Here is a 15639-nt window from a genome sequence, read left to right as displayed (position 1 = left end):
ATTAATTTCCACTAATGGCAGACTACTCTATATCAGCGATTCTTAAACACACACACACACACACACACACACACACACACACACACACACACACACACACACACACACACACACACACACACACACACACACACACACACACACACACACACACACACACACACACACACTATCAAGGACCTCGATGTTAGAGCCACACAGACCCCCATTTGATTAGTCTCAGACCCAAATCTGACAATTACATTTAACATACTTTCCCTTGGTGGTCCATGGACCCCCGCATTGAGAATCACTGTTCTACATTGTGCGCCAGCGAGGCATTTATTTTGAAAGCTGCGACCGGAACTCGTACTGTTTCCTTGTGGCTAGCTTGTGAGCCTGCTGGTCGATCCTCTCTCTCTCCTCAGCATCACCGCGTCATCCGCTCTCGCTTGCCCAACGGGACCAAACACGAGCAGAAATAACCCGGGATCATGGACGACGTGCCGCCGATCATCAACATCTCCATCTGCCTGAAGATCCAGCCCAACGACGGGCCGGTCTTCTTCAAGGTGGATGGCACCCGCTTCGGCCAGACCCGCACCATCAAGCTGCTCACAGGCTCCAAGTACAAGATAGAGGTGGTGGTGAAGCCTGGCGTCACGGAGGCCACGTAAGTAAGCCGACATGCAATCAACACACAAATCATTCATTCTCATATTTGGATTACTATTAGTGTTATATGTTCATGTTAGGGATGCAGTGTGTTGGGTCAGATATTTAATCATAGAATTAATTCCCCGCAATATAGCCTATAGCCTACCTACAAAGGCTATGTCCACACAGGGATATAGGATATCAATGAAAGGCCCTTGACATTTTGACGCAAATAAATTGAAAATAAAGCAGTAAAGCTGGTGCATGTTTTCTCGTGGTGGCCTTCCTGCTGCCTGCACCTGATAGGCTATCTGCGTTAATAAATAATGCCTGGACGGACCTGGATGCTGCTGGACAATGTATTTTTCATGGCAGCTGGTGACAGGAGGCGTCGTTTGCCTGACAGTGCACAGTAAAGTAGCCTGTGTGTAGGTGAAAGTGTAGCCTAGTCAGTGTGTGTGTGTGTGTGTGTGTGTGTGTGTGTGTGTGTGTGTGTGTGTGTGTGTGTGTGTGTGTGTGTGTGTGTGTGTGTGTGTGTGTGTGTGTGTGTGTGTGTGTGTGTGTGTGTGTGTGCTTGTTCAGCTCAGGTGGGTGAGGAATGGGTCCAGGATCCACAGGTTAATAAATAAATAAATAAACAAATACATAAATAAATAAATAAATAAATAAATAAATAAATAAATAAATAAATAAATATGACATGAGAGGGTGTGCTTCAGTGACGTGTTCGTTCACAGTTACATAGCCCTACATCAATCAAGTTTCTTTTATAAAGCCCTTTTAAGATGTCACCCAAAAATTCTTCAAATGACGGTCACTTCAACACATCAACTCAGACTGATGTCTCCAAGTATGTAGAGCGTGTAGACCAGTGGTGCCCAATGTGGGGCCCGCGGGCCAGCTCTGTTTGTTTCGGCCCGCCACGGATTTTGAAAATAAAAATAAAAATAAAAATCCCCCGATTTTTTTTATCCAGAATGCAACTCGGGCAAGTTATCAGATATCTGCACTGATTGCAAAGGGTGGACAAGCTTTTTCATGTGGTGACTTTGTGAAACAGTGTCTGAATGTGGCTGCAGATATACTGTGTTCCAGTAGCGGCTGGTGCATTGTTGTCCAGGGAGGGCTATATATAGGCGTGGACGATGGGGTTGAAATCAATATGATAATCATAAGGATTCTTCTCAATATCAATATCTATGTTTCACGTATGCAAAATCAGTGTTCATCTCATTGAACTGAATGGTGATGTCAAACAAACCTTATATTTTCAAATAATATTCCTGCCATACCTCATTTGATCAGTTTTTAAGTAACATTTGCTTGTCATCATCAATTTAGACAGCAAAAATGTCACTATTAAAATAACTTCATATCATCACGATGATTCCACTGAAAGACAACAATAATAGGCTATTGAATTATCGTCCACTCCAGCCCTAAATCAAGCAAGTAGTAACGGACGTTACTAGCTACTAGAAACGTCTGAAAAAGACCCCGAGTGTATTTTCTTCCTCTGTCTGTAGCCTGTTGTTTAATGGCGAGCTCAGGGTGATCTGGTCCAAGCTCTTTCACTCGATGCTTCTCCTGTCAATTCCATCTCTTAAACGGCGTCGTTTTGAGTGACTTCACAGAATTTTCTTTCTCCATTCTTGCAAAATGTCTTTTGTGTTTTATGGCAGTTGAAAACAAACTTCTTTGCTTCGCGCGCGTGCTGCAAAGCCGTCGGCGTGGGAGTGCTACTAGTGTTTATATATACTGCGTCGCTACCCTATGGTCGCTACCCATCTACGTAGCCTAGCCTACGTCACGACACTCACTGTACCTGACCCCACCTCCACCCGGTCGCTAGATACGTGCGCCCAGAGCCCTTCCAAATCTCTTTGTTTTTGAGAGTGAACAGCGCATGTGCAACTACACAGATCCTGATACTCTAATGGTCTGCACTGGTGGAAACCGGAAGTAAACCGGAAGTCCTCGGACGGCGTCCGTGGCAATTCGGTGCAAGAAAATATTGACCCCAAAACAGTACACATGTAGATAATTATGAATCTACATATTTATTGCAGATTATATACTCACTATCTAATATTCACCTCGCTCATAAAAATAAATAAATATATATATATATATATATCGTCGGTGTCGGGCCAGGACCTCGAATGTCACTTTTTTCACTTTCTTACTTTTTGTCATGAATCAATGCCATTGGTCACCCTTCACGTCTCTGTGTGGTTTTTAACAAATGCAACCAATGGAAAAGCATTAAAACGAGCTTGTGAGTAAATCTCGTAACGCCATTCGCCCTCAATCTGTCAGTCAAACCTCGAAATCCCCCCCCTACCTCCGTGTGTACCCCCCCACGCAGGACACTAAACCCGGAAAAGACACACGGCAGACGCGCTGTGTATTTCTCATATCGTTTTGACTCATCCTGGCTTCCTCTGACGTTAATATATCAATCAAATGTTTTCCAGTTATTCCTAGGCTGCAAACTTGTTTTAACATGCAAATCGGAGTGCTTTCTGACGAGAATAATGTAACGTTAACGTTACGTTATGTCAGACTATTTCTCACCCCATGCGAAAGCCCCAAATCGGCCATGAGAGGCGAGGGGCAATGCTGCTGCTCCTGCACGCGCGCCCGCGGCCTGGAGCTTGGGGGCTCGTGCATGAGGATGCGGCTGCCTCCCGCTTGACTGGCCATGAGAAAGCGCTTCCAAGTCGGACTGATAATATAAACAACATCATTTGAGCTTATCCAGGTCAGATATTTATAAAGTAATGACACATTCAGCGGGAAACTAACTATAATTAAGACATGTGCCAACTTTGACGACATTTGGTTCAGTAGTTTAAGAGCAAACAGGTTTTTTTTACTTCCTGAAAAGTTTCTGTTTTGGAAATTCGAGGTCCTGGAACGACAGCAGCGATATATATATATAGCCTATAACGTTTTATTTCCCTCTTCTTCATGTGGATAAAGTAGGTGGGGCGGCGCCCTGGCGCTCTCTAGTGGCCGGCCGCCACTGCTGTGTTCACTCCTGAGATTGCATCCCTGCAAATTGTCATGGCAAATTGTTTACAAAAGATGGACAATAAAGCTGATTTTCAAAGTACCTTGAGGATTTTTCAAGTTGTGAATTAAGTCAAATTTCTCTCTTGATTACAAAGGTGGAAAATACAACTGTTTTTAACTGGGTGTTTACTGATTAAATGTTTAAGCTCCCCACAAATGCAGATGTATTTTTAAATATATATAACCAATTGCAAATTATTACAATTACCAAACAGATAAAAAGTAGATTATTATATTAAAATGTTATTTTAGATTTAGAATGTTAATTTTCTATAAAACACAATACATTTTAATGTAATTCCACAACGTTTATTTTTGGCCCTTGGCCCTCCACCCAGATTGAGTTTTGGCCCTTCATGAGAAGTCTACACCCCTGGTGTAGACTATTATGTTACCTATGATCAATTTAACTTGCTTTACCACTGAGCTGCCCCCTAGTGGCACAAAGTCAACATTGCAGTGTGACTAACAAAACTAACAAATTAATGAACGAACGAACGAACGAACGAATGAACTAAATGGACAGACCGATCCATAGTCTCTTTGGTGGGGGATAAAAACGGAATGTGTGTGAGTTATGGATTGCTTTGGTCGTCAAAGTGTGGTCTGGAGACTCCCATGGTCCCTGTAGACCTGCTGCCCGTTTTTAAGTGGCCCGCCATGAATTTAGCACACACACAAAAAGTGAAGCTTTAAAAAAAAAAAAAAAAAAATCCGTTTTTCCATTTTAAAGTCGAGCTGAACCCAAAAATGACTTTTATTTTATTTTAGTTCAAATACCTGGGTATGCAGTGCACCTATTTAATAATGTATGCAAAAAAAATCACAAAAGTCTAATTTCTTTAGTTTTTCACACTTTTTCACATCAAAAGTTCATTTTTCAAGATTTCATTGATAACAGTAATTTACAGTTTGCTAACGTTGTTAGGATGACGTCATCATTCCTACCTTGACGTCGTCATTCCTGCTATGATGTCATCGATCACTGATGATGTCATGATTCATAAGCTTCTTTCATGCCTTTCGCTGGTGATGTCATAACACAGGTGATGTCATATTCACATCTATAAGGGCCTGTTCCGGCAGGCTCTCGCCAGTGATTCATAAACTCACGTCAAGGATCATACCAATCTCGGCAACCTCTGCAACCTGCAACTTCTGCAACCAGCAACTTCTGCCATCTCTGCAACCGTTCCCAAAACCTCGAACAGTGCAGCCCCAGCTATCAAGCTATCAAGTTCCACAACTCCCCTACTCTTGGAGAGTGTCTTGGCCCTCAACTACCCGCGAATAGATCCACATGTCTAACTCCGATCCTGACAGTATGAATCACTCAGAAATGGATCTAGCGGGCAAATTTCTCCCCCCAATCAAGGAGGAAGACCCTGAGACGCCAGCTTTCCCGCTGGCCGCTCCAAGCTTCCTGCTTGACACCCAGAAAGTTCGCCTGGCGAACTTCCTGGGCAGGTATGAGTTTCAGAGTGTGAGCCACTCTGAGATGGATTTAGCGGGTACCCCAATCAAGGAGGAAGCCCCCGAGAGGCCAGTTACCCGGCCGGTCGCTTCAGCTGGGGGTCAGCTGGATATCTCCACTCATCCTGATATCTCCCCCCATCCTATCACGCTCGAAGACTTGCAGGCAACTCAGCGAGAGCAGGCCTCTATTCTGCGAGACCTTTTTCGTCTTGTGCCTTCTTCTCTAAAAGAGGCTGATGATCGGCACGCCCTCCTGCTTAGCACAACCCAGGCTCTGATTTCCCTTGTCGTGGAACTGGTTGGCCGGCTGGATCGTCTCGACGGACTGAATCCCCCGGAGGGTGTCATTCCACAGCCTTCCGCTCCTCCTGCCCCAGCTTCCGAGGGCACTGTCGTCCCGGAGGTTTCCAGACCTGCTACCCCCCCAGTCACTGCGGCCGTTGCTTCTAGCCCTGCCTCTCGGTCGCCTCCAGCTGCTAAGCGGAAGGCTTCTAGCCCTGCCTCTCGGTCGCCTCCAGCTGCTAAGCGCGTATTCTGGGGGGGAGTTCGCGTCATCCCAGAGCAGGGGCAGCCACATTTGAGCCCCAGCAGCCGTCTGTACCGCGATCTGACCGGCAGGGTTCGCATCACACCAGAGGAGAGGCAGCGCCGTTTGGACACCCGGAGCTGCCTGTACTGTGGTCGAGCCGGGCATTACCTCTCCTCCTGCTCCCGGCGTCCAGTAAGTGGTCCCACCGCTCGCCGGCCCGTGGTACTCTCAGTGGGTCAAGACTCTACGTGTCCAGCCAAGAAATCTGTACGGTTGGGTAGCGTTCCCTGCAGGACCCAGGAGTGGCAGTGTGTCTCCAAGAGGGTTAGGGAGTTGGAGAGGACTGTCGATCGTCTCATGGGGAAGTTCAATCGCTGCCTGCAGATCGGCTCCGTCCCCCCTGAGGGGGCCTCCGAGTCTGCTGGCCCTGAGGCACAACCTATGGACCTGCCCCTCGCAGAGTCTGAACCCGTACCTGAGGCACAACCTGTGGACCTTCCCCTCGCCGAGCCTGAACCCGTACACCAGCAGCAGCCAATTCCTGTCCCTGACCAACACGTAGGTTCCAGCCTCATGCTGGGAGGCTCCCGTAGTGTCGTCAGCCCTCGGTCAAGAGCAAGAAGAAATAAGAGGCGTTTAAAGGAGGAGACGGTGGGTGACCTCCCCAAACTACAGGTCGGGAGGGCAGGCCTCGCTGTGTCAGATCCCCCTGCGGCTCTGCCTTCGGAGACGGCGGCATTTGACCCTTTTGATGGTCTCCAGCCTCCCGTGTTTGGATCGTGCCCCGGGGGATGGCCGGCCCCAGAGGATCCACCGGACCCGGTGGAAGTTCTATCTACGTATCGGTCCATCTATGGCTTCGATATCCTGTATTAGGGAGGAGCACCTCCACTGCCCTACCCCCCCTTTGGGGTCTGACCACCTGCATCTAACCACCTGCTGAAGAGCACCTCACTCTCTTACACCCCCTTTGGGGCCTAACCACCTGCGTTTAACCACCTGCGGAAGAGCACCTCCACCAGAACCTACGGATTTTTGTCTCCCAGATGCCATCCTTGATGGCCTCATTGGACGCCAGGTGACGTCCATTGAGGGGAGGGTACTGTTAGGATGACGTCATCATTCCTACCTTGACGTCGTCATTCCTGCTATGATGTCATCGATCACTGATGATGTCATGATTCATAAGCTTCTTTCATGCCTTTCGCTGGTGATGTCATAACACAGGTGATGTCATATTCACATCTATAAGGGCCTGTTCCGGCAGGCTCTCGCCAGTGATTCATAAACTCACGTCAAGGATCATACCAATCTCGGCAACCTCTGCAACCTGCAACTTCTGCAACCAGCAACTTCTGCCATCTCTGCAACCGTTCCCAAAACCTTGAACAGTGCAGCCCCAGCTATCAAGCTATCAAGTTCCACAACTCCCCTACTCTTGGAGAGTGTCTTGGCCCTCAACAACCCGCGAATAGACCCACATGTCTAACCCCGATCCTGACAAACGTCACCTAGTACTATCAAATTTCTACCCCATTTCAACCAATCATATCACGACATGCAGCTGTCAATCAAATCTTCATTTCAGGATAATTTTCTCTTCCAAATGAAGTAGAAAATAGCGCTTAGTGCCTGTCATCTGGCAGAATTCCTATCCCATAAACTAAGTACTAACTTGGCCAATTGTTAGAAACATGAACAAAAAACAAAAACTATAATCTCTAAGAATGCAAAGAAATGTAACTGGCTCGTTAAAACACGCATTCCAGGAATATTATTTACATTTATAACGATAATGGCGCGCGCCTCCGAGCCTGGCCGCCTCCCTGGCTGTCAGGGGTCGTCTCTCGGAGATTCCAGGCGGGCGGGCAGCACCCATGCCTCGGATTGTCCGCTCGCTCCGCACGAAGCCGGTGGCTGCCTGGTACTCTGCGGATCCCACTCGCGTAGCACGACAACACGCTGAATCCCACCCGATTTGGGGGTGGAACACGCCAGGATTGGCCGATGCCAAAGCCAGTCGACAGAATTGTCCAATCAAATCATCGACACGGTATATGGTCCACCTCTTAATTTGTTTTCAGTCTGAAACGGACTCAGATGCAACGGGTTCACCTCGACTTTAAAGTTTGAAACGGAAAAACAAAAACGGAACAACTTTTTTCCCCATTTCGTTTTTTCCATGTACAACCATTGAAAATGGGTTACTTGAGTACCCTGACCTGGTGTATTAATTTTTTTTGTATTTTTATTTGTTTACATTTTCAATACTGAATGTTGGTGAAATTATCTCTGTCTTAAAATGTTGGCACAGGAAAATACTTGAAAACATACAGAAATACCCATTGTAATAGGTGAGCACATCAATAAACTATGTGTCATATATTTATTTAGGTGGAAATAAATTGTTTGATGGCACAAGGGTTTGGTCTAATCCTCCGCCCACCCTGTGAACCTACAGTAACCTGCAGAGTGAGTCTATTGTGTTAGCACCGCTCACCCTGTGAACCTACAGTAACCTACAGAGTGAGTCTATTGTGTTAGCTCTGCCCACCCTGTGAACCTACAGCAACCTGCAGAGTGAGTCTATTGTGTTAGCTCCGCCCACCCTGTGAACCTACAGCAACCTGCAGAGTGAGTCTATTGTGTTAGCTCCGCCCACCCTGTGAACCTACAGCAACCTGCAGAGTGAGTCTATTGTGTTAGCTCCGCCCACCCTGTGAACCTACACTAACCTACAGAGTGAGTCTATTGTGTTAGCTCTGCCCACCCTGTGAACCTACAGCAACCTGCAGAGTGAGTCTATTGTGTTAGCTCCGCCCACCCTGTGAACCTACAGTAAGCTGCAGAGTGAGTCTATTGTGTTAGCTCCGCCCACCCTGTGAACCTACAGTAACCTGCAGAGTGAGTCTATTGTGTTAGCTCTGCCCACCCTGTGAACCTACAGTAACCTACAGAGTGAGTCTATTGTGATGGCTCCGCCCACCCTGTGTCTCCACAGACACCAAGTTCATAAATGCTGCAATACTGAAAATGCAAAGGCTTCCATCAATGGGCCATAGGCTCAATCACCATTGTGTTAACTCACTATCAGATGGTGAGTTAACAGACATTTATTTACATGGAATCTCTGAGATTATAGCTTGTCACATTCAATAGTAAATCATCACCAACTAAACTATTCCCATATGGGCTGGTGAGACAAGACTGTATCAAAACAATGGAGATCCATGTTTCTAATATGTTTCTATTGCACAACTGAGAACCTCTCATGGTGAGAGAGACTGTTCCTCAACCAGACGACCTTGAACCTCTCATGGTGAGAGAGACTGTTCCTCAACCAGATGACCCTGAACCTCTCATGGTGAGAGAGACTGTTCCTCAACCAGACGACCCTGAACCTCTCGTGGTGAGAGAGACTGTTCCTCAACCAGAAGACCCTGAACCTCTTGTGGTGAGAGAGACTGTTCCTCAACCAGACAACCCTGAACCTCTCATGGTGAGAGAGACTGTTCCTCAACCAGACGACCCTGAACCTCTCGTGGTGAGAGAGACTGTTCCCCAACCAGACGACCCTGAACCTCTCGTGGTGAGAGAGACTGTTCCTCAACCAGACGACCCTGAGGATAGCAGCTTTGAAATTGTGTCCCATCTCTCCAGTAGAGCTGCAACGATTGTTCGATTAGACAGAAGATATATATATTTTAAAATAATCGATTAATTGTTTGGATACATATTTAATGACTAAAATTATCTTGTTCCAGCTTCTTAAATGTGAATTTTCTGGTTTCTTTTGACTTATATGACAGCAAACTGATTTGCATAATCACCTTCTCTTCCTCACAGCAACATGAACATCGGAGGTATCGTCTTCCCTCTGGAGCAGCAGTCTAAGGATGAGGACGCGGTGGTTTATCACGGGCAGTACGACACGGAGGGCGTCCCACACACCAAGAGCGGGGACAGACAGCCTGTCCAAGTCAGCATAGAGGTCAGTCACACTGGACAGACAGACTGTCCAAGTCAGCATAGAGGTCAGTCACACTGGACAGACAGCCTGTCCAATCAGCATAGAAGTCAGCCACACTGGACAGACAGCGTGTCCAATCAGCATAGAGGTCAGCCACACTGGACAGACAGCATGTCCAATCAGCATAGAGGTCAGTCACACTGGACAAACAGACTGTCCAAGTCAGCATAACGGTCAGTCACACTGGACACACAGCCTGTCCAAGTCAGCATAGAGGTCAGTCACACTGGACACACAACCTGTCCAAGTGGTCAGCATAGAGGTCAGTCACACTGGATGGACAGACAGACTGTCCAATCAGAATAGAGGTCAGTCATACTGGACAGACTGTCCAAGTCAGCATAGAGGTCAGTAACACTGGACAGACAGCCTGTCCAAGTCAGCATAGAGGTCAGTCACACTGGACACACAGCATATCCAATCAGCATAGAGGTCAGTCACACTGGACAGACAGCCTGTCCAAGTCAGCATAGAGGTCAGTCACACTGGACACACAACCTGTCCAAGTGGTCAGCATAGATGTCAGTCACACTGGACGGACAGACAGACTGTCCAATCAGAATAGAGGTCAGTCATACTGGACAGACTGTCCAAGTCAGCATAGAGGTCAGTCACACTGGACAGACAGCCTGTCCAAGTCAAGTCAAGTCAAGTCAAGTCAAGTTTATTTATATAGCCCTAATTCACAAGCATGTCTCAGAGGGCTTCACAGAAAATATGTCTAGCTAATTCTAGCTGACACAACAGTAGCAAGAATATACAGAATAAAGATAACATTTTGAACAATTGATAGAGAAATATAGAAAATATAGAAATGAAGGATAGAGCAGAGGAGAGAGCAGGAGAAGGGAGGAGAGCAGGGGGAATGTGAGAGAGTGATGGGGTGGGGAGGGAATGGGTAATGTTGGAGGGTATAGGAGGTGGGGAAGGAGCAAGAGGAGAGAGCAGGAGAGGGGAAAGGGGGGGGGGAGCGGGGGGGGATATGGGGGAGAAGAGAGCAGGGGGAGGGAGGAGGTGGGGAGAGAATGGGAAATGTGGGAGAGGAGAGAGCGTATGGAAGAGTATGGAGTATGAGTATAGAGGAGTATGGGAGACTATATGGAGAGAACAGGGAAAGGAGGGCTAGCTGACACAACATTAACAAATGACAGTAGTAATAATAACACATCGAACAATTATATGATAGAGAAATATAGACACACATCTTGCAAACGGACATATGTCGATTTCTTAGCAACCAAACTATGCCTAATTTAATTGGCTGCACGCCTTTAGTAGTGAGTCCCTTTGCCAAATAAACACATGTTCACATATAGAGCTTATGGGTGCCTTGCTTATAGGGAAGAAATGGTGCCATGCTTTAAATAGTGGCGGAATATTGGAGGGGATAGAATGGGTGCCATGCTTTGGAGTAGAATGTGTACTATGCTTTAGGGTAGTGGGGGAAGGGGGGAAGAGGAGAGAGCAGGAGAGTGGAGGAGGGAGGGAGAGCGGGGGGATGTGGGGGAGGAGAGGGCAGGGAGAGGGAGGAGGTGGGGAGAAAATGGGAAATGTGGGGGAGGAGAGAACAGAGAAGGAGAGGTGGAAGGGTGCAGGGGAGGGAGAGCAGGGGGAATGTGAGAGAGGGGAGAGCAGGAAGTGGCAGGGAATGGGGAAAAATTGGGGAGAAGAGGAGAAGGAGAAGGAGCAGAGGAGGAGAGAAAGAGGAGAGAGCAGGAGAAGGGGGGGGGGCGGTGGGATGTGGGGGAGGAAAGAGCATGGAAAGAGAGGAGGTGGGGGGGAATGGGAAATGTGGGAGAGGAGAGAACAGGAAGGGAGAAGAGGGGAAGGAGCGGGGGAAGGGGGAAAGAGAAAGAGAGGGGGGGGGGGGGGGGAGAAGATCAGACACACTGACTACTCTAGACATTAACCAGAGCTAACTGGGACATAGGGGATCTAGCTAATCTACAGCCTAGTCTGGCCTGTCCTATTCTGCTCTAGTCTGATGTTTGCCTGAACACTATAACAGTCAGCATAGAAGTCAGCATAGAGGTCAGTCACACTGGACACACAGCATACCCAATCAGCATAGAGGTCAGTCATACTGGACAGACTGTCCAATCAGCATAGAGGGCAGTCACACTGGACAGACTGTCCAATCAGCATAGAGGTCAGTCACACTGCACAGACAGACTGTCCAATCAGCATAGAGGTTAGTCACACTGGACAGACTGTCCAATCAGCATAGAGATCAGTCACACTAATAGTCTAGCAGAAAGGGCCCTCAGATTTTGAGATACCCCTACCCGAGGTAGAACAAATGACAACAATGATTTTTCTTATCTTTAGGGTCTCCCATTAATGAAATTGATTCTTTGCAAATTTTATTTTTGGGGAAAAAATGTTTTTTTGGTTGTTCTTTAGAACTACCCCAATCCCTGAAAAAGAGCCAAATTAGGCCAGTCCGATAGGGGAAAGGTGACAAAAAAGGCCATAACTTGAGAATGCTCACTCTTTTCCTCACCAGATTTGCTGAGGTATGAACCAGGTGGCTGCCCTCCATCACCAAATAGTCAGAAAATGATTTACCTAAAAAGATAATGAATTATAGTCCTGTAAATATAGCTTTAGTTTTGTGAACTTGTGAATTGAAAACTTTGTGGTGATAGGAACATAGGACTCCATCACTTTTCTCTCATTTATCAGAAAAACAGAAATCCCTGAAAAATATACCATTACTGAATTGTCTAGGGTGCTATTGAACACTAACCAGTAGTTGTATGGAGATATCTGCTACCGTTCTATTGCACATGAGATTTCTTTAGACATAGGCCTACCTTTTCTCTGAAACAGTCAAAATTCCGAATCGGGGGGATAAGTGGCATAATACTAATGATAATTATTTGGTGACACCTTTCAAAACACCCAAGGTCATTGTACAGTGCATAAAAGAGACATACCATTCTAAAAGATCATACATAAAAACAACAGGCATGGCAAACACCAGCACCATTCAAATACGACGAGCGTAGAGATAAGAAAAGACAGGAGATACACACGGCAGGCGAATAACTATATGATTAAAGTGAGTAGGCCAATTTGAACAGGTGGGTTTTGAGGTGGGATTTGAATGTGGTGATGAAGTCAGACTGTTGGATGTGTGGGGGCAAGGAGTTCCAGAGTCTGGGTGCAGAGCAGCTGAAGGCCCTAGCACCCATGGTACTGAGGCGAGAGGTGGGGACGGTCAGGAGGCCAGCTGAGGAAGAGCGTAGGGAGCGGGAAGGGGTGTATTCCTGGAGGAGGTCAGAGAGATGGGTGGGTGCTAGGTTGTGTAGGGCTTTGTAAGTGAGCAGAAGGTTTTTGAAGTCAATCCGATAGTGAATGGGAAGCCAGTGGAGTTGAACGAGGACAGGGGTGAGGTGGTCAGATGATTTAGTGCGGGTGATGATCCAGGCATTTGGAGTCTGTTGAGCAATTTGATGGGTAGGCCAGAGAGAAGAGAGTTGCAGTTATCAATCTGGGATGTAACAAATGTGTGGATGAGGACTTCAGTGCTGTGTTGGGACAGGGATGGGCAGAGTCTGGAGATGTTGTGGATGTGGAAGAAAGCAGACCGGGTGATGTTTTTTTATGTGGGGTGCAAAGGAAAGGGTGCTGTCCAGAATGATGCTGAGGCTCTTGACTTGGGTGGAGAAGGGAACAGGGAAGCTGTCAATGATGATGTTTGGGGCAGTGGTGTTTTGAGCTTTGGAGAGGATGATTTTGGAGCCGATGAGCAAGGCCTCGGTTTTACTGGCGTTTAACTTCAGGAAGTTCCTGCTCATCCAGCTCCTGATGTCCTGGAGGCAGGTGGTAAGGGAGGTGGGAGGAAGAGCGGTGGTGGGTTTAGTGGAGATATAGACCTGGGTATCATCGGCGTAGCAGTGAAAATGGACACCATGGTGACGGGGGATTTTACCCAGGGGGAGGAGGTAGGTGATGAATAGGAGTGGATCCAATACTGACCCCTGGGTCAAATGGCAGAACACCCGGATGTGTGGTTCCCTAGTTGGACAAACTGTTGTCTGTCGGTGAGGTAGGATGCAAACCAGGGAAGTGCAACACCAGTGATTCCAATGTTCGCCAGATGCTCCAGAAGTAGTGGGTGGGAGATGGTATCGAAAGCAGCGGAGAGGTCAAGGAGGATGAGGATGGTGAGGAGTCCAGAGTCAGCTGCATGGAGGAGGTTGTTAGTGATTTTTACCAGGGCTGTTTCAGTGCTGTGATTAGGGCAGAAACCATATTGAAATGGTTTGTGGAGGTTGTTTGAGTCGAGGTGGGACTGGAGTTGGGCGGCAACCACCCTCTCAAGAGTTTTGGAGATGAAGGGGAGGTTGGAAATGGGACAGTAGTGGTTCAGGTCAGATGGGTACTGTGGCCCATAAGTTAAGAATGCTCACTCTGGTGGTCATCATATTTGGAGAGGGAAATACCAGGTGGCTGAACTACATCACCAAATAGTCAGAATGTGGTTAACCCAATAAAATAAAGTTTATCTAAATTACAAACCTCTAAAACGTTAGGGTTGTACTACAACCCGGGTTTTACGAGTGAGAACGAGAGCTCTCACTCTAGTGCCTTATCCGCTGCGTACGCAGCCACTGGAAGACTGTCATTTTCGCTCCGAAAATTACTTTTAACATTGAAACCGACCACCCACCAGTAGGTGGCGTGGTACCCCCTGGGGCTGAGGCGGCCACCCGCGTGACTACGTCACGTCCGCTCGCCCCAGGGACAACCACTCATTGTTTCTTCCAGCCCGCTGAGAATCGGTGCAACCAACGATGCATCGCTGGGTAGTGAGAGCTCTCGTTCTCACTCGTAAAACCCGGGTTGTAGTACAACCCTAACGTTTTACTTCGTTTCGAACTCAAGCTCTCACTCTAGTGCCAAATGACGCCCTTGATGCCGGGAGCACCCCACAGGGCGACCCGAGAGGCATCGGTGAACCACGGCTGCATGGCAACGTTCATGCCTGACCGACCGTATGACATTTTAGAGTGGCAACGATACTACTTTCTTGCCACTGACAGTACCGCATGCGCGAAACACGAACCGGACATGTCGAGGCTGTAGTACCTAACAAACGCGTGATGAGAGGACCATGAGGCCGCAGCGCACATGTCCTCCACCGAAATACCACGCAACAACGCGGAGGATGTCGCAACGCCTCGTGTAGAATGCGCCTTGATACCCTCCAGGGGTATCTTACCCATGGCAGAGTATGCCAAAGCAATCGCCTCCACTATTCAGTGTGATAAGCGATCCTTGGAAAGGGGCCCACCCTGGGCCTTCTGCCCAAAGCAGACCACGAACGAACGCGTGGCCTGTCCTGGCCACATAGGCCGAGAGCGCCCTTACGGGGCACAGCAAGCACACCCAACCACCAACCCCCCCCACCCCCCACCCCCACAGATCCAGACCGCCCTCTCACCATCACTGAGGATGAAGTGAGCCGGTTGTTCCTGCGTATCAACCCACGCAAGGCAGCCGGCCTGGACGGCATCCCCGAGCGGGTCCTCAAGGCCTGCGCTCACCAGCTGGCACCCATATACACAGACATCTTCAACCAGTCCCTCTCCCTCCGACGAGTCCCCCCCTGCTTCAAAGCAGCAACAATCATCCCCATTCCCAAACAGCAAAAAGTGACCAGCCTCAACGACTGGCGCCCAATAGCCCTCACGCCAATAGCCAGCAAGTGCTTTGAGAAGCTGGTCATATCAAAGATCCACCCCACACTCCCCCCGGACCACGACCCGCTACAATTTGCATACCGCCCCAACAGGAGCACAGCGGATGCAGTAGCACACGTGCTCCACACCGCCCTGTCCCACCTGGAGGGGAAGGACACCTATGTAAGAATGCTGTTCGT

At 48.0% G+C, this 15639-nt stretch overlaps 1 protein-coding gene across 1 annotated transcript in view; it reads left to right on the top strand.

Annotated features, from left to right (window-relative positions):
• Positions 1-473: 473 nt before the first annotated feature.
• cnrip1a (cannabinoid receptor interacting protein 1a) overlaps positions 474-15639 on the top strand; it is a gene marked incomplete at both ends in the record, with an annotated part of 29668 nt that continues 14502 nt past the window's right edge. The window contains 2 exons of the mRNA XM_083634545.1: positions 474-652; positions 9566-9710. Of these exons, the coding sequence (XP_083490671.1) occupies positions 474-652; positions 9566-9710 (324 nt within the window). The remainder of the gene's footprint in view (positions 653-9565; positions 9711-15639) is intronic.

Source organism: Poromitra crassiceps, assembly GCF_964638095.1.
Source record: "Poromitra crassiceps genome assembly, chromosome: 4".
NCBI lineage: Eukaryota > Metazoa > Chordata > Actinopteri > Beryciformes > Melamphaidae > Poromitra > Poromitra crassiceps.
This window is presented reverse-complemented; position numbering and strand designations above follow the sequence as displayed.